Source organism: Balaenoptera borealis (genome assembly GCF_965194805.1).
Source record: "Balaenoptera borealis genome assembly, chromosome: 7".
Taxonomy (NCBI): Eukaryota; Metazoa; Chordata; class Mammalia; order Artiodactyla; family Balaenopteridae; genus Balaenoptera; species Balaenoptera borealis.
The window spans coordinates 67,545,107-67,565,151 of NC_138864.1; the positions used below are offsets into that span (position 1 = coordinate 67,545,107).

General features: G+C 44.1%; 1 protein-coding gene across 6 annotated transcripts in view; it reads right to left on the reverse strand.

Moving 5' to 3' along the window:
* NXPH1 (neurexophilin 1) overlaps positions 1-20,045 on the reverse strand; it is a 406,633-nt gene that overhangs the window by 277,829 nt on the left and 108,759 nt on the right. For 4 of the 6 annotated variants that reach the window (XM_082398568.1, XM_082398569.1, XM_082398570.1 and 1 more), the window contains one exon: positions 13,291-13,355. In XM_082398568.1, the coding sequence (XP_082254694.1) occupies positions 13,291-13,350 (60 nt within the window). In that variant the 5' untranslated portion in view covers positions 13,351-13,355. Of the gene's footprint in view, positions 1-5,304; positions 5,469-6,324; positions 6,568-13,290; positions 13,356-20,045 lie in introns of all 6 variants that reach the window. The other 2 variants (XM_082398572.1, XM_082398571.1) reach the window with 1 other exon arrangement.

Sequence of the window (20,045 nt, forward strand, 5' to 3'; positions counted from 1 at the left end):
AAAGAAAGAAAGAAAGAAAGAGAAAACGCTTCCTAGCTAGCCACTTGAGAGCAGGCAAACTTTCACAGCTTCCATCAGCTTTCTTTATGGGAGGAAGAGTGCAAGAAGAGGGTTATTCTTCATTCTCAGGATTCCCTTTTGACCCTTAATATCACTGCGGCGACAGTCAAACTCACTGAGAGCTCTTCAGACCCCGCAATTCCAAGCAAGGCTGACAAGTACCTAGGTATTTCAGAACTAGGCAAAACCGGGAAGGCATCCCTTTGCCAATGCGTGGCCTCTTCTCCCCCACCCCCTATAAAAATCAAAGAAGCCCAAGAGAGAAAATTGCTTATTTGAAAAAGCAATATCCAAATGCTTTCATCGCTCAAATGCCCTTTTGAAAATATTGTTGTCGGTGGTTATTACCTGGACAATACTGTCAATTTCTGTAGTCTGCAGAAAATCTTCCCTCAGATAGAAAAGTAGGACATTGGGCACCTATCTCAAAAAAATCAACCAATTTCCCTGCCACCTGATATATTTTTCACCCAGACAACACTTTCATTAAGGAGGAAATAGCCGCCAACAATTCAAAGCCAGATGGAAATCAACTTCACACAAAGAGGAGCCACGAACTTAATGGCTTTCTGGGGAAATACTGCTGAGAAAGTTGGAGAAATTCTAGTTCTCTCCTTCTAATACTGAAAGCTGTTTCCCCAAAACTGTCACTAGAAGGCCCCAGACCAGTATAATCCTCCTGGAAGTGAGTAGAAGTGCGACCCACCCAAGCGCTTTCCACACACCCAGAGAGCTGCTTTCCTGGTCAGTGGAGAGTTGACTATTTCAGGGAAATGCCTGCAGTAGTAGCAACTTCTCCTCTCACAGAGCCCTGGAATAGGTCTTGAGACTGATGAATTCTCATTTTGTGCTGCTGGGGCACAGGCTCCTTCAAAAATCTAGGTTTAATCCTTTATCTGGAAGGCTGATCTAGGGCACAAGAGTCAGGAAATTCAGTGGGATTGGGTAACTTATAGTACTGCCTCCAAGAACTGACCTTAACAGAGAACACTGAATCACTGCTGTGAGGTAGTTAATGTGCTTTTCTTTTCAGGAATAAGCTGAAATTAATTAAAATGTTCAGTGGTCAGCTGGCTTAATTTTCAAAGAATGGGAAGTACACATACCTAGTCCAAAGGATAGACATTGGTGATCTCTTTCCTGCTACTTTTCCCTTAGCTTCCACATTTCTTAACAGCTACCTTCATAATGAGTGGAATTCACCCAAACAGTCTGGCTTCTAACAGTGTAGAGGTAGTATTCCATGAATATATTAACCATGCTTTAATCTCTATTAAACAATTGGTATGGAATTCATACTTTCAGGATACCCTAAATTCGAGGGAATAGATGAATCAAAATGTTAAGCACAAGTTTTAGAAAGAACTTTCCATTTTTGCCCATATCGGTTAAAAAAGCGACTAGATTATTAGCAAATTAATTTCCTAGCAAAAAATGGTGGGAACTAAATTGGAGGACAAGGGGCCTCTTCTCAGAATAGACTGTGGATGTGTGACTTGAGCACAGTAGCATCATGCAACCTCTCAGCAGAATATCTGGACTCGGTTTCTGAGTAACGTTTTTGTTAACATGTCCTGGGAGTGCTCATTGTACTTAATTCTTGACTCTGAAAATTGCCACAGGTAAGCCCCCAAGCAGGACACCTCTGCCTTCTGCTGGGAGGTGCCCTCCCTGTGTGCCCATGCCTGTCCTTCAGCTCGTAACTCAACTTAGGACCCTCATTCTTCCGATCCAGAAACCACATTTCCCTAGATTATCCAGTGTGTGCTTCAATTCTGTTAAAATGCTATTATCTGTTACCCCATTATATCATACTGAAAATATCCTGCAATCAGTCCAGAACTGACAGGAGAATAAAGATTGCAGGACTTTTTTATTTTTAACAAGTATTATTACACTATAAGTTCCTCTCCTGCTGAATTCAGAATTTTAAATCTGCAATTCAATAACATTCAGTAAACAGAAGATTTCCTTGCCTTTTTTTTTTTTTTTTTTTTTCAATGATTTCCCACTCCCCTGCATTTATGGCTGGAGTTAGCCCTGTGGTGATTTTTGAGTATCCTAGCTAATATGCTTCAGGAGGTAACTTTGCAGACACATCTCTAATTAACTTTCCATTGCAGTATTAAAATAAGCTTCTAGTTTGAAACAGGACAGACCCATCTCTCAAAGCACAAAAAGACTCAAAATTCTCAAACTAGAACAGGCATTCAAAGAACCCTGGGCCAAGAAACATACTGTGAGAACATTCACCTAAATACAGGCTGGGAACTGTGGCTTAAATATGGAGCATTGATCTGCCGGATAGAGAGTTATTTTTCATTTTAAAAAAATATCTTCTCAAAACTGGGAGTATTTAAGGTATGTCTCTATAAGCAGAAGCCTAAATATTGTTGCATAGGAGATACCTAAACAAATCTGGATCCTGGAACATAATGTGTGATTACTCCTTGGGAAATATAACTCGGATTCGAGGGGCTTAAAGAGAAAGGTGCACTGTGGTATCAGCTATGAGGCAATGTACAGAGTGCCCCTGTCACTTAACTTGCGGTGTGAGTCCATAAGGACAAAAAAATTATTCATTAAACTCCTCCCTGGATTGTGGCAATTCAAGGGGAAAAATAAAATAATGGTTCTGCCACCCCTGCCTTTTTGGAGTGTAACTTGAAGCATCTCCTGACAACCTGCAGGCATCTATTGCAGTTTCTTGCAAAGGTCTGGGATGTTTTGGGGTGCGGCTCCAAACAAATGATAAATTCAGTTACTGTTTCTGGTATTTAACAAAATAGATGGAGAAAGAAGCTTTGACCACTTCTTGGTCTGTCTCATTGCCCCAGAGACTTAATCAAGGGTTTCTACTTATTTACTTGCTGAAATCCAACCTGTCCTGACTGCCCAATTCACCCTTCTAAATTCATTTCCATGGTAAAAGTCAGCTTCTTGCTCCTCCAGGAAAACAGTTTGGGATTTTGCCGACAAATAACCGTGGGACTGCAATCCCTGGAAATACTGCCTTGGGTCACAGCCACCAGCCTTTTGTTTTTGTGGTGCGTGTGGTTTCTAATCCCCGACACACAAAACAACTTTAGATCGGAGAGAAAAAGAATGGACTTCTAAATCGCCTTCTCTATTTTATTGTTCACATTTTGTATTGTTTTGAGTGAAATTGGAAAAATTGTCTCCTTTCTCTGTATTGCCAAAAGGCATTCAGGTAATGAAGTCTGTAACTAAACGGTAATTGAATCAGCATAATTTTCACACTGAATGGTTTTCAAATGCTCCCAGTTTACAATTAAAGGAGAATTAATGCGCTTGTTGTTGAGAACGCAGCGCATTAGAATAAATCCAGCACTGTTGTTGTAATGAGTGGAAAACGGTTTAACTGCCAACAAACACATTTAAAATTTAACACAACGTATTGATTTCACTTCTACTTTTGACAGATTATTTTCCAGACTATCGAAATACTTGTTCCAAGCAATAACTGCACCACAGCCGCGAGCTTTTGCCGTGTGTGAGCACAGTTCAAGGACGTTAAGAACAGTCCTGAGGTTCAGGTCCTGCGTAAAGGTATGCAGAGGAGAGGGGCAGGAGGGTTTCCATGGTCAAGGGAATCTTTAATATTCTCCCTCTGTAGCTTTCACTTTGGGTCCCTCCCCCTTCTTTCAACAAACAATTTCTATATTTCCTCTGGCCAAACTTTCTGCCCTGCTTCTCTAAGCTCTCAATGTCAGTGGGTCTACTGGACACAGGTGGGGGCAAGAATGATTGAAGATGAGAAATGGGAAGGACACTTTTTGCAGTGTGTCTGCGTTCTAGCCGGGGAAGGCACAAACTTCGGTAACGGAGTCAGAAAGGCCGTTCTTTTGGATTGGCTGCCCGGGCTTTCACCTGTTTACCCCAAGGTGTCCTGTAGGCGAGGACACTGACGCGCAGCGCCCTCTGGCGTCCGCGGCTGCCATGGTCAGGCGATAAAGGTGCAAACACACGCAACACTGAGGGTTCTTGGATTCCAGCTGAAACCCGCTTACAGACATACCCTTACATTCATATTCACACACACGTATACATACACATTCATTAGCATATACAGAGTTCACACAACTAGCAGCCCTGCAGTCACAGGCACCAGGGCAACAGCTGGGAAACGCTCTCAACTGCAGGAATGGCAACACTTTTGCTCCAAGGATTGTGGGTTCTGAAGCCCTTGGGCTTGAGACGGCACCGCTCACCCCATTCCCGTTTATTCAACCCATCATGCCGCCCCAGCGCTTCTTGCTCCTAGTCGGAACACATAGAGCCCTCAGCGCGCTCCTGCGGCCCAGGGGTACGTTATGGGGTTCTGTGCACTGAGCACAACTTCACCAGCAGGATAAGACTGTCCCTGGCCCTCCCTGGAGTCAGACCCGAGAAACTGAGCTCTCGGTCTTGGCTCCGCGCGGTGCCCACAGCTACCAATCCACCGCCACCACAATAAAGTGCTTCCCTCAAAACCCCCCACCCCACCCCGGCCCACGCAAACCCCAGTTCTAACAGTGGGCAAAGTCCGGACCTCAGAAAACTCGGCACAAGGTCTGCCACTCCCTAATAAGGGGCTCAGCACTGGAACTGGGGTTTGGTTATTTGGTGGAAAGGAGAGATTGGGAGGAGAGGGAGGGGGAGCCTCTATATGTTTGCTGGAGCATCTCTGACCCAACTCCATCTGGACGCTTGTGGGGCTCCTAGATAGTTAAACTTGTCCTGTCTGAACCCTACAAGTCGAACAAAGTTACCTGCACTTCTTTATGTGCCGCATCTCCAAACTGGGGGTTAGGTGGGTGGATTTACTTTCAAAGTCAGGGACCTGGGCAGATTCATTGCTTTCCATTCTCCACCTCCATTTCCTTTCGTTTAAAGTCTGGATGAACTAATGAGACTTCCCTGTCTTCCACCCCTTCTCTTTGCCTTCTCTCCCCATAAAGCATCCCGTCCAGCTATCTCCTCGGTTTCTGGATGCCTAGGGCGCCCTAGACGCGGTTTAGAATCACTCGCAGGAGAGGGGGCACTGGAGCAGGAAACGAGGGTGGGAACCCCGGAAAATCCCACAGGGATCGGGAGACCAGTTTGCCAAAGTTGTTCCGACACCGTCGCTAGGAACGTCGCTCTCGCTGAACTGGCGGTCTCACCCTCCTCCCGCGCGCCCCCAGTTGCCTGGCCTTGAGACCAGGGTGTGATTGCGGGGGCGCGGGATTGGCAGCGACTTACCAAGTAGACGGTGGGCTGCAAGAGGAGAAGCACGTACCAGCACGTAGCCTGCATCCTCCCGCGTCTCAAACTTCCTCGGCGGTGCCTTCGCTGAGTCTTTGTTCCTTCAAAAACATAGATCCACCTGACATCCACTTTACAGAGCAAGGAGCGCTCTCAGCAGCCTAGATACAAATGAAATTAGACATCCCATGACCACGCGGGCAAGGTTAGGCTTGGCAACCAAGCGCGGAAAGGGGGTCGTGGCGGGAGGGATGGACCAAAAAAAACCCGGAGGTGGGGGAGGCAGGAAAAATTGAAAAGCGAGCAAATCCAGCGCCTGAAACCCGCGAGCGCGCGTTCCGCAGGCAGGCGGGCAAGAGTGTTGGAGGATGAGGGCTCCTTGCGCCCTACGCTGCTCGGGTGCGAGTTCCCGGGAGGTGGAGCCAGGAGGTGGCGGGGCACACAGAGCCGCGTGCAGGCTGGTTCCGAGCCCAAGCGTCTCTGGCAGCGAGACCTGCCCTAGTGTTTGATGGCCGGGAGGCTCGGACTAAAGGCGGTGGCTGGTTCTTCGCCAGCCCTGGCAGTGCTCACACACGTACACACCAGCAGAGAGAGGTGGAGAGAGAAAGAGAGAGGGAGAGCGAGCGAGAGATATTGAGCGAGGGGGGCGCGGGAAGAGGAAGGGGTAGGTAGAGCTGACCAGGATTAGGTACCGGGTATCTCCACGCGTTTGGTGCGATGGGGGTGGGGAAAGTGAATGCAATTTGCATATAGGAAAGCCGGGTTCAATTTACCCACTCGAGCGCCCTGCACACACAGAGATACCACGCGCATACACACGTACTACTTTTTTCGAGAGAAGGGGCATAGCCAGTCGCTAACTTCTAGAGTGGAAGCCTGCCCGGGTCTGTGAGGGTCACCCCTCAGGCTCACTCTGTCTTCCAACCAGTGGCCTTCCCCGCTGCCCCTTCCTGCTGCCCCACTACCCCACCCCAAGGTGTCCCCCATATCGGGACTGTGGAGGCGGAGGGTACGTACCGCACAGGACTGGGGGCGAATCCGGCAGGCAAGGACCGCTCTGCGAAGGCTCCATGGAGGAGCTACTCGGGCCTGGCGTCCCGGACATGCCCTCCCTGGCGCTTCACCTCCATGCTCGGGCGCGGACCGGTCCCGCTGCCTTGCCCAGCCTCGGCAGAGTCCGCGTCCCAGTGCCCGGGTCGCGCTCAGGATTGGTTCCGCGGGAGCCTAGGCTTGGCACAGTTGGATTCACGGTGCAGGAAACTTAAGAGGCAAGAGAGGGAGGGGAAGTAGAGGGGGAAAGCGAGGAAGAGAGAAAGGGAGGGAGAAAGAGAGGGAGGGTGAGAAGCGAATGCGCCGGGCTACTGCACCGGACAGACCGGGACTGCCCGCGTTGGATCTGGGACGAGCGGTCCGAGGCTCGCTGATTCCCGAGGCTGCCGAAGGATGGTAGAAATGACTTCGGGGGAGGAGACTGGGCAAGTCCTCAGGACTTGAACTTGAGAGATAAGACACTGGCCTTTCGGAAGAAAACAGCCACACGGCAGGCGCAAGCAGTCCGAGTTTCAGAGGGAGGGGTGGGTGAGCAGAGCCCCGAGGATCCTGGCGCACCCAGCAGCTGTACCTCTACCGGCGGCACTGAGAAGCCCGAGAGCCACTCCGGAGCGGAGTCGCAGGCTCTATCCGTGGTCCTGCCCGGCCACTGGGGGACGCTCTGGAGTGCGCTGGGGTTCTCGGCGCCGGTGCCGTGGTGCTTTCTCCGTAGGTCCACCGCTCGGCTCGCCTACCTTCCTGACTCGGGCAATTACATCGGCACGTGGGCGAACGATTCCTCAGACACCAATTAATACCCCGTGTACATGGATCCCGCTCCTAGGCTCTCGGCGGGCTGGGCCCGCAGGGAGAAGTGGCTCCTGCGGTGTCTGGTGGCCGCAGTGCACCCTTCCCAAGGGTCGTGAGGAGGACTGCGACGGCCAGAGGAGTGGCGGGAAGCGTAGTGGGGCGGTGCGTAGGGCGGAAACGGGCGCAGGAGGGTGCAGGTCTCCCCAGCCCGCCTTGGGCGCCTACGCGGGCGGACCTGTAGCTGGGAGGCCCGAGACCCGGGCGCTGCGGACCGCCAGCCATTCAGCGCGCGACAGCCGAGAGGACTGGGCGACCTTGCGCGCTCGACTCCTAGCCGTGGGCTGGGCAAGGCGGGGGTGCGGCCTGGGAGTGGAGGTGGGGTGATGGGGGATGCTTCCAGCCTTTGCCACCTCCCTCGCTCCTAAAACCTCTTCCTCAACCAGTATCTCCCAGTCTCCACCTCTTTGCTCTGAGTCTCACTGTCTCTGTTTTTCTCAATCTCTCCCTTGCTGTCTCTATCTCTCACTCTCTTTTCTGTATCCTCTGTCTTTCTTGTACTCCATGCCTGTCCCTCGGCGTCTTTCTACCTCTTTCTGTGTCTCTCTCAGGATTTCTGACCCTCTCCGTCTCTGTATATCTGTGTCTCTATCTCACCCTCGCCATTCCCTCTCAGACCTTGTCCTTGTCTTCTCCCCTTCACCCTGTCCATCACACAACCCTCAGGCCAGCTTCACCCGTATCCGGTGAGATCCCGGGACCAGGCCCTCTCTGCCGGCGGGGAGGCCAGAATCTCCTGAACGGGTCCAGACTCAGTCCACATGTCGGAGCGGACATTTTTCTTCCTCCTACCTCACCTGTTACCTCTCCAAGCCTGCCCTTCGCTAGTGCCTGGCCTGGAATTGTGCACTCTGCGGGATGGCAATTCTATATAAGTGTTGGTTTGAAATTTATCTCAGGAGCCCCAGTTAGTGACCATCAAAATAGAACTGTGATTTTCAATGAGTCCTGGGGAGTCCTTTCCTCCAGCATGGCTATTGGACACCTCAGGCTCTAGTGTTTCTGCTCAGGTCAGTCGGGGCCCAGACACAATGTACCCTCTACACAAGAGGGTCTCCCCCAACCACAGGTTGAGTTCCCCGAGGGAAAGCTGGTAACCCCCACTCCCCAACAGAGCAGTGACAATCAGCAGAACCACCCTTTGCTAGAGCAAATGCAGAAGGAGCCTTGCTGAGACCTTGGCCTGGAATCAGACCTCCAATTTAGATCCCCACTGTAGGACATACCTGCCAGGCACTTCCAGGCCTACACGCTCCCTTCCAAGCTAAAAATAGCTCTTCAAAGAGCAAGCTCTTCTAATCTCCAAAGTCATACTCTGCCTCTGTGACCTCCTGGAATTCATGGGGGCATATGCAGAGTAAAGCAGTGAAGCACATTTTCTAATTGGGACTCTGAAAATGCACTTTAGAAAAAAATACACATTTATATAGAGCATAGTTGCAATGTTATCTTGGCTATCTTCACTTCCCAGGTTTTTCACGCTCTTAAAAAGTTTCAAGAAGAAAAAAAAAAAGTACCCATATCTGAGGCTGAGGGTCAAAGTAGGGCAAAGGAAGCTTTGTCTGATTCCACCCTTTGGGATTCAGCAAGCCACCCTAAAATTGATCCCCACTTGTACATTAGCTCCCAGCCCTCCGCTGCTGGCATGTGGAGCTGGAGTGAATGCTGCCCTCTGCCCACAGGCCCAAGTTTGGTGCCCTCCGAGCTGAACTTGCATCTGACCCTTAGGGAAAAAGGAGAAAGAATCAGGCCAGCTTCGGGATAGAACAAGTTCTTTTTCTAAACCTTACTTCAAAAACATTCTTCCTCTAGGGCCATTTAGCCTTAAAAAATTACTGCTTGTGAAACAGAAAGACGATCAAGGAACTTAAAATCTCTGTCTGAATGGGACTGATTATTGAAGAAAAGCACCACAGGCACCTAGTAATGGGAACTGGTCTGACACTTTGTTCTATGACACAGGGTGCCAAAGAGCTTTTGATGGTAATGACCTGAGACCTTCTGCCCTGACATTCAACTCTCATGGATCCTACAAGACCCTTGGCCTGGGATATGAAACAACAGTGGATTGTCATTTTTGTCTCTTTGTAGGAGTCTTCATTTCCTGTAGTACTCAATCAGAAAAGGACACGAAGCCAAGTAACAATGAAAAACTTATTATTGTTTCTGCTAAACCTCTCCAATTTTAATAACGTAACGTTGGTGAAGTGGGGGTAGGGGAAAGAAGGATGGCTGCTTCACCTTCCTTCTTTCCTATCATTTGCTTTAAAAAGAACTAAAAACATTAAGGGCATGATTCTCATACGTTCTTCTGTTTAAAGTAGTACGCTACTCTAAAATGCACTCTTAGAATTCATCCACAATCAGCCTTACCAGGATAGAACAAAAGTGTGATTATCTTTAAGAAGTATAGTACTCATGCCATTTTTTTCAGACTTTAGTTGTGTTGAGAATCCTTTCAGAAATCACTCTCTAAATTTTGTGTGATAAAATTTCATACACATATAAATTTAGCATGAATTATAGCCACAGTAAAACACAGTCCTCTGCCCTTGGCTTTTCCCCAATCTACCTGATCCAATCTGAACTGAATATTATAAAGCAATAATATATGCTTATCTCCAAGAAATATATTTTTAAAAGAACTAAAATGGGCTGACCTCAAAAAGGAAACAGTGATACTAAACAAATTTCCTGATAATTAAAACCAGAACAAATTAAAATTAGAATTCATGTGAAATAAAATGATAATCCTGTTAACTGTAATTAGCTGTTTTGGTTGATTTGTTTCAGTTCATTTGTATGATTCTCTTTTTCTGAGTGGGAGAAGGAGGACAGGAGTTAAAAGTTTGAATTATCTTGGGGCTGGGAAGAAGCAAGAAAGAGATTAATTTTGAGTTCTACAAAACTCTGCCCTAAAATGAACCTGTCTTTAAAATGCATGAATACCATCATCTTTTACCCAAAATCCAAGTAAATATGTTGTTATGAAGCACCCAGCTGTGGTCTTGCTTAAGCTGCAGGCCAAATTAAATCACTTTGTACATAGTAAGTGCATTGTACCTATTTTTCCCCTAATAGTGCCAAAAACTTACAAAGCATGCATTATCTGTCTGCCTTGACCACAGTATAACCTGGTATTTACATGTGGTATGACCTTGGGAAAGTACCTGAAGATTCCCCTGACCTCAGAACCCTCCCCTATATAATGAGAAAGTAGGGTTAGATGATGTCTAAAGTGCCTTCCAGTTCTAAAATAACTTTATTTTGTTTTTGTATGATTAAATGTGAAGTCATCTCAGGTTTAAAAAATTTACTTCACAAATAACAATTTTATAATGTATTATGATTTTCAAAAATATTAATAATTTAAAAGAATATATTCTGTTCAGTGCATTTCAAAGATTTTAAGTCAAGCGTGTTTGTAGGTTTGAGTTCAAGGCCTTTTGGGGACATTCCTTCTCTGCCCCATCCTCATACCCTTTCTTCTAGGTCAAAGGTTGGCTCTATTGTATTAATTATATAATTTTTCATATAAATTGTTCTGCACATGTTTTTGATGTCATTGATTTATGAGACTCTACACTCAGAGTGGCATCTTTATTATACATATGAATATTTATTTAAAAGACCCAAAGCCATTTCCACTACTTTTGCAGAATTCTTGAATGTCACTCAGGACAATTAAGAACCCCCAGGCCCCTCCACACCCCAAGATATTTTGCTAGTGGAAGGAAGGAAGTATCATCTGCAAAGTGATTTGATATTTGAATGTAGTAGAACTTGGTTAATAACTATGAGCCATGTGTGCTAAATTACCTTTACAAGAATGCTTTAATAACAAGATCATTGGACTAGAGAGAAAAAATAGCCGACAAGCTCTGGAATTTAAAAATAAATAAATTTAAAGGGAATCAAAAAGCTTTACATAGAAGGCATTTTCTTCTTCTAGAGGTAATTTATATGCTCAGTCTTTGTAACCATATTTCATTTATTCTGCTAGGTGAGGACAGAAGGTTCTCAAAGGTAGGGTAGTTTTAATTATACTCACAGACTTTAAAAAGAAAATGAACACAACAAGAGAAATTGAAGAAAATCAGCGTTAAAAATGCGGTTGAGGGACTTCCCTGGTGGCGTAGTGGTTAAGAATTGCCTGCCAATGCAGGGGACACGGGTTCGAGCCCTGGTCCGGGAAGATCCCATATGCCACGGAGCAACTAAGCCCGTGCACCACAACTATGGAGGCTACACTCTAGAGCCCGTGAGCCACAACTACTGAGCCCGTGTGCCACAACTACTGAAGCTCACGTGCCTAGAGCCCGCGCAACACAACAAAGAGTAGTCCCCACTCACCACAACTAGAGAAAGACCAAGCGCAGCAACGAAGACACAACGCAGCCAAAAATAAATAAATAAATAAATAAATAAATAGCTAAATTTAAAAAGGCAGTTGAATGTAAAAGATGGGAAGATTGGGGTCATCGTCCAAAAATCATAATTAAAAATTTTTAAAAATACTGTGACTAAGCAAACCTTCACATTATAATCTAATTACAGAAACTCTTCATGGTGGTCCCTCCAAGGATTATTAATTGACGGTTCTCTAAAGCAGAATCATTAAAGATAAAAAACTTGGTAACCAGTGTTCTGTTAACAAAGTGAAATACAGTATATGCTTTCATCCAGGAAGAACACTAGGACTCTGAACCACGTTGAAATGGAAGAAATTATGAGGAAAAAACTGCAAGCTCTGTGGTTACCTGAAAATCAGAAGCAAGTCTGAAAATGCATATTTCATCTCCATAATCTAAAGTATGTGGATATTTTGAAACATACATGTTTTTTCAGCTTTTATTCTGATTTGGCAATATAAAGACAGAACTTAAAAACAAGGTGATTTATACAGGCAGGGAACAAATGACCCCGTCAGCCCTAAGATCCTAATGATAAGAATGTCTTGGATTAGACATCTTTTAAATAAGAGATATCACAGGGATGCAACAACTCTCTCAATTTCCCTTTTTAACATCAAATTAATGAAAACAACTACACCAGAATTTCACCATAATTAACTTCAAGGTTATGCCATAAAAATCACAAAATATTACATTTTTCTGCTTCCTCTGGCTCTAATAATAAAATGCTTTTGATAAAATTCAAAGCAAAATGGTCTAACATCAAATTTTGTATTAAACTGGTAGTAATTTCTCCAAGCTCCATAGATTTCAATAGGATAATAATGCCTACCATTTACTGAGTACCAGGGACCATACCCTGGGTTCTATTTACATTATCCACTGTTTCCCTAGTGATTCTGTGAGCGTCAATCTGCAATTTAGTTTTAAAAGGAAACCTCTCAGGTTAGATAAGATCTCCTTCTTCACACTGGTTCTCCATGGAGGCCAACTTAAAACAAATCTCAGCATCACTGGACCATTCATTCCCACCCCCTCCATCTCGTAAATCTCTTCTCTAGTCAGTACCACCATCCTCTCTCCAAATTTTTCAACTAACCCTCTAACCATTCCTTCTCAGATTATCTACATGCTGCTCACCTTCATATATTAAACACTCGTGCTTCTCAAGTCTCCATCAGTAACTCTCTTTGTCTCTTTTCACTCTGATTAGACAATTCTGCCTATTTCCACAGTTTTATTTTTTACTTAACACCCAATGACCAACAGGTTCATAAGTCCAGCTCTGATATTTTTCTTGACCCAACTATTCAATTGTCTGTATGTCCTAGAGATAGATGTCCTAGAGATACTTAGAATTAGCATGCCTAAAGCTGAACACATTATATCACTATGTTACATGCATATCCTGTTAGTTGGTGTGACAGATTCTGGAGTTCTCTACTTATAATATGATTAAGCCCATGCCCTTTGCCAAGTGACCTCTCATTGAAATGGAGGACTATACCTCCCCATATATGCAAATTTTCCTCTTTTTCTCTTCCCTTTTCTTTCTTTCTTTCTTTCTTTCTTTCTTTCTTTCTTTCTTTCTCTCCTTACTTCCTAGGAAATCCATCTTTAGGATTCCTTTTAATCCTAATCAGAGCCTTCAAGAGGTATAGCATGTTCCTACCTGATCCTCTAGCCAGCAGAAGAATAGCAGACACCAGGTAAAAGCTGCGTCCTTCAGCATGGGTCCTGAAATGAAAAAACACATGAAGCAGACCAGAACCTGACCCGTGATCTGGATCACAGCCACCATAGCTGACTTGTAGCCCCGCAGATCCAAAAGTAAGAAATAAATATTTGTTGTTTAATCATCAATATTTGGGGATTATTTGTTTTACAGCATTATCATGGTCAAAGCTGATTAATTGGTGACACCACTACTTCACTGAAAACCTAAGAATTAGATGTCTTTATGCCATCTTTTTGTTTCCTACACATCAAAAATAAAATACCAGCACCTCTCAGTTTTTTACCTAATTATCTCTCATATCTCTCCTCCCTTCTCTGTTTCTACTCCTGCTACTGACTCAGGTTCATATCATCAGTCATCTGGTCTATGGCCATGGCCTTCTAACTGGTCTCAGCCTTTTGAGTTTCTACCTCCATACAGATGCCCTCTTCCGTGCCACCATAAAGCTACAACAAAAATGTGTCCACATCACACACTTGTTTAAATCTTTTCACAACTTCCCACTGCTTATAGAATCAAGTCAAACTCCTTAGCTCAGCACAGAACACTGCTTTTGAGCAGGCCTCTGTCCACTCATCCATCTCCATCTCCTGCCCCCTGGCCCCTGCTTGACTTCATACTTCACATTCATCAGTTACAGAATCCTTAGAACTTCTAAATACACAACTGTATGTCTCAACCTGGGGCCTCTGCACCTTCTTTCCTTTGCTTTGAATTCTCTCAATTCAACCCCTATATGAACTCTTAATCTTCCTATATACCTCTGTTCAGAGATCACCCTTCATCCTCTCCACTTTTCTCAGAGATATGTACACCAAAACATATTATTAATCATTTACACCATGCTGTTTAAATCTTCTCTACTGGACCGTGTCATTCACTTTTGTACCCCTTGCCTACCTTGAACTGGATTGAGCTGAGCTTTCAGCCACACTTGGAAAGCACAGTGTCCAGAAAACAGCCTAGTGTACCTCTTGCAAGAGAGCACATCAGAGGCTCTGGAATAGCAAGTCTTCATCTATGAAGTGCTCAAATATGCATAATTGGAAAAAATTTCAGGCAAATCTCAGCCTGGTGAAATGAGTGAAAGGAATAGGACCAGAGTGGGAGGCTTAGGACCGAAGACAGAAGCTCCCTCACCCTAAACACCCTCTAACATTCTTCTCAGAACCAGGGGCTAATGAGAAATTTAGTCTGAATGGATTACTCTATGACTGACTCATTAACCCTTCTCATTTCCAGGGCCAAGCATGACATGGTACCCCAAAATCCCCAGATGTCCATAAATTCTAGTTTCATTCTGCATTAATACATCGCAAATCCTGTATCACATTTCAGTAGTATCAGACCCTGCCTTAACCCCTCCACCTTTAGCAACAGATAAATGAGAGAAGGGGAGTTAGAGAGAGGGGAGTTCAAGAAAGGAAAATGAACACCTTATCATAACTACCACCAGCTTTGGATCTGGTAAATGGGATTAACTAGACCCATAGGAAAATAGGACTCTTGGCTTTATGGCTCTGAGCTTCTGAATGAATCTGGCAGAAAGGAGAACTGCGAAGCCCGTGGTCAAGAAAATACACTAGCACTTTTTCCCATCACAGTTAAATTCCTGACATCATAGTCACCTGTGGCTCCTGCTTCATGATCTCTGAGGTCTCACTAAGCACCCCTGAATCATATTTCCATCCCTGCATTGATAGGGCTCTAAAGTAACCTGTAGCCTACATTTAACTGAATTCAATAGCCTTTCTCAATTTTTACATCATCAATTCTCCACAAAACCATCCTTCTCAGGTTTCTTTTCAGCCTCTCTGAGTGTTCCTTTTTGTCTCCTCTGCTGGTTCCTCTGAGTAACTCTCCCCAAACTGTCAGTTTTCTAGTTTCAAGCCTCCCCTTTGAACCTAAACTACAGCCTAACATCTTCAGCAACCAGAGGGTATCGTCATTCAAATGTCCTACAGTTGTCTGACACTAAATGTACAAGAGTAAACTCACTAATACTCCCAACACGCCCCCAGCACACACACAAAGTCCTATTCACAGTTACCCTACTTTCATTAGTGACACCCAAGTTTTCTTTGCACACAGCCTTTAAACCTCAGAATTAGCTCTCACTGTTTTCGTGTATGTCTCATAGATCAGTCATGCACATTATCTTATCACGTCTTCCTTCAGAATATCTCTTTCACCCACCTCCTTACGACCACTATAGATCAAGAGTGGTCTAGATCTAGATCTAGATCTTCATCATCTCATATCTGGACAGCCGCCTTCTAAAATGTTTTCCCTGGCTATAGTCTTTCCCAAGTCCCATTAATCTCACTACTGTGAGCACCATAATGGTAGGGACTATGCCTTATTCACCTTTGTACTCCCAGCACCTAATATGGTGCCAAACACATAATAGATGCTTAATAAATATTTGCCTGATGCATGGAATAAATTCCTTATACCACCTCCAGATTATTTCTTTTTTTTTTTTTTAAAGCTTTCCTATTTTTAGTTAAATTTATTTATTTATTTACTTTTAAATCTGTTTTTGGCTGCGTTGGGTCTGCACTGCTGTGCGGGCTTCTCATTGCAGTGGCTTCTCTTGTTGCAGAGCATGGGCTCTAGGCCCGCGGGCTTTAGTAGTTGTGGCACACTGGCTTAGTTGCTCCGCGGCATGTGGGATCTTCCCGGACCAGGGCTCAAACCTGTGTCCCCTGCATTGGCAGGCAGATTCTTAACCACTGTGCCACCAGGGAAGTCCCCGGATTATTTCTTAAATAACACATTTGCCCTGTTATTCCATTGCACACCAAAAATAAATAAATAAATAAAATTTCTTTTATTTTCCCATATATAGAGAGGGCTATTTTATGTGTTCACTTATTTTTTCCAATAAACCATTTCTTCAAGAGAATCCTCACTCAGACACATGGTAAGTAAAACAGAAACTCAAAGCTTCCCTGGTTGAGTCTGGGAGAGATTGCTTAGATCCGCATCTGTAGACTCTCCACTCCACCTCCTCTCCTTTGTTCCATCCCCAAGCAATCCTAGATAACTGTCCAGGATACTGTAAGACAGTAGTTTCCAAACCTTAGTTTGCTTAATTTTCACCTAGAGGAGGTTATTAAAATGTGCATTACCGGCCCCACTTTCAATTACAATTTATTGGTCTGGGCTTTGACCCTGAAAAGGATGCATTTTAACAGCATCCAGGCGATCCTGACGAACCCTGTCAGAAGAATACACTTTGAGAAACCTTACTCTAGAAGCAGATGGATTGGAATTTTAAAACTCTATCTCACAGGATGACATCTGAACCTCTTGTGGTAGCAATTAAGGACTGCTGAAGCCTCAGGAAAAGATGACAATTGAGTAAAGATTGAAGGAGGTGAAGGAGTAAGCCATGAAGATATTTGGAGTAAGAGCTTTCTGGGCATAAGGAACGGCAAGCGAAAAAAGCTGAGAAAGAAGTACAACCTCATATATTAGAGGAACAGCAAGAATGCCAATGTGTCTGGGGAAGAGTGAGCCAGGAAGAGATGGCAAAGAGATGAGGTCAGAGGTGACAAATTTGAGTAGCATCTGAAAGGCATTGGAAGGATTTGGCTTCATAAGTCCTTACAGAACGCTCTTACATTGAGCAAAGAAGTGACACATCTGACTGACATTTTAATGAGATTATTCTAGATACCATGTCAAAAACACCTTTAAGGGGAGAAAGAGGGGAATCAGGAAGAACAGTTAGGGACCGTTGCAATAATCCAAGCAAGAGGCAATGATGACTCGGTGACATGGGTTGTGGTAGAAGTGGTGAAAAAAGAACCAATTCTGAATATATTTTGAAGGGAAAGATGACATAATTTGCTGATGGATTGAATGTGGAATATGAGACACACTGTCGTCTCCAGGTTTTTGCCCTCAGTACCCTGATTAATATGAAGAAGACTGAGAGAAGAAAGTAAGGCAGAGGGAGAAGAAAAATTGACAGCTGAGTTTCAGACATGTTAACATGTTAATTTTGAGATGTATATTAGACATCCATGTGGATGTATTGATATTATGAGTCAAGAATTCAGGGGAGGGACTTCCCTGGTGGTCCAGTGGTAAAGAATCTGCCTTCCTGTGCAAGGGATGCAGGTTCAATCCCTGGTCGGGAAGTTAAGATCCCACACGCCGCAGGGCAACTAAGCCCACGCGCCACAACTACTGGGCTCGCGCGCCTCAACTAGAGAGTCCACGTGCTGCAAACTACAGAGCCCATGCGCCCTGGAGTCCGCACGCCACAACTAGAAAGAGAAAAACCCGCCTGCCACAGCTAGAGAGAAACTCAAGTGCCACAGTGAAGAGCCCGCACTGCAACAAAAGATCCCGCATGCCTCAATGAAGACCCCACATGCCACAACTAAGACCCGACGCAGCCAAAAAAATAAAGAAAATAAATCAAAAAAAAAAAAAAAGAATTCAGGGGAAATTTTGGGGCTGAAAATATAAATTTAGATACTATTTATATAGAAGGTATTTACAGACATGAGATCATCAAGGGAATCAGTGTAGATGAAGAAAAGAGTCCTTGAGCACGTCATTGTTAAGAGGTCAGGTGTGGGGTGGGTCCAGGGAAGCAGACTGAGAGGGAGCACTCAGTGATGTAGGAGGAAGCCAAGGAAGAGAAGTAGGCAACTCAAGCAAATGCTCTGATAAGTCAAGTAAGATTGGAAATGACCACTGAATTTAGAAATATGGAAATCTTTGGTGACCTTGGCAAGAGCAGTTTCAGTGGGTGGATGAGGGGGAAGCTGAGTGGAGTAGATTCAACAAAGAAATGTAAAGAGAGAGAGTGTACACAGAGAGTATAGACCACTCGTGCAAGATGTTCTTCACCTCTCTTAATTTCCTTCTCCCTGAGTCTCTGTACCATCTAGTACCAGTCTGCTCATTTTGGCATTTTATCATATCTCACCCTCAGTGATACTTAACTCCTCATTAGTTTATACCTTCTTTCTAACTAATTTGGAGGCTCTTAGTGGAGAGGATCAATAACTCCTTCTACATCTGCAACAACCCCCCTCAGGGCTTTGCACAATTCTGTGCCTACAGTGAGTATTCGAAAATATATGATGAACTACATAAATATTTCTCTAATGGCATTCTCTGCCGCCTTTTCTAACTCTTCTGCCTGATTATAATTTTAAGCAGATTGTAGGTCAAATTTCTGATCCTCATTCTGACCTTTAGGGACCTTCATGAAATGGTTCTACCCAAAATGTATCTTTCAGCATTTTCTTATATAGTCCTCTGTTTCAGTCAGGATAATTTATAGACCATATCCTGAAAAGAGGAATTATTTTTACATGCCATTTTAACTATAATATTACCCTTGTCTGGAAATTCCTGCTCCATCCCAAGGGCTTTTCTACTCTCTGAAACTAACCAAGAAAGAACCCTAATCTCGTCTTTTGGTGCTCTTTGCTTTAACATATAGTTACTCCAGATTTTAGGCTTATCATCTGTACCTCAACATCACGATGTATCTTGCACTATCTACTGGATTCAAAAATTCTATTTTTATATACCTTCCACTTAAAAAAAATCTTAGACCAAGCTTAGCATTGTTTATTCTACCGATCAAATGGCACTTTCAGGATCAATGAAAAATCAAGTGAGAAAATAGAGCCACACATGAAGACACTTAATGAAGGATTAATATATGTTAGAATGAGTAAATAAACAATGGATGGATGGATGGATGAAAAGGGCTTTACACTGAACAATTATTTCATACATCATACATTATCTTCTTTAATCCTCTCAAGAGCCATAGGATGTTGGTAGTATATATTTTATAAGACTATGATGCAATAGTCTTAAAGAGGTTGACCTGCCCAAGGTTATACCAAGACATGGGACCTAAATCTCCAACTTTAGAATCCAGTCCTTTCCTCTTTCCACCATAGTTGCTTCCTAAATAAAAATATAAAACTACCTGATACCTAATTCAAATTTGTTTTCCAAGCCTATTCACTTAGAATTGAAGATGTTTTGCTAAATGTTTTTCAACGAAATTATAATTCTTTAATTCCATTTTTTCCTCTTTAATAACATATGAACCAGTAGTCTTACAATTGGTTTGATAATTTAACTTAATAAAATATCAACAAAACAGCTCTTTAACAACTTCCTGCTTTTGATCCTTTCCACCTTGAAAGCTTATCAAACTACTACTGGCTCAAACAGTAATGATTTACAAGTCTGAGTTTCTGAAAATCAGGATTAAAATGTTCTCTGGGAATACATTTCCTCTTTGGAGTGGACTTCTTTTTGCCACAAGAACTTCATCTCAGATTTCTGATCTTAAGAGAAAAATCAAAGAATAGTTTAGGGACTTCCCTTGTGGCACAGTGGTTAAGAATCCGCCTGCCAATTCAGGGGACACCGGTTCGAGCCCTGGTCCAGGAAAATCCCACATGCTGTGGAGCAACTAAACCCGTGCACCACAACTACTGAGCTGCGCTCTAGAGCCCGAGAGCCACAACTACTGAAACCCGCGCGCCTAGAGCCCATGCTCCACAACAAGAGAAGCCACTGTGATTAGAAGCCTACACATCGCAACGAAGAGTAGTCCCCACTCGCCACAACTAGAGAAAGCCTGCACACAGCAATGAAGACCCAATGGAACCAAAAATAAAAAAGCAGAAACT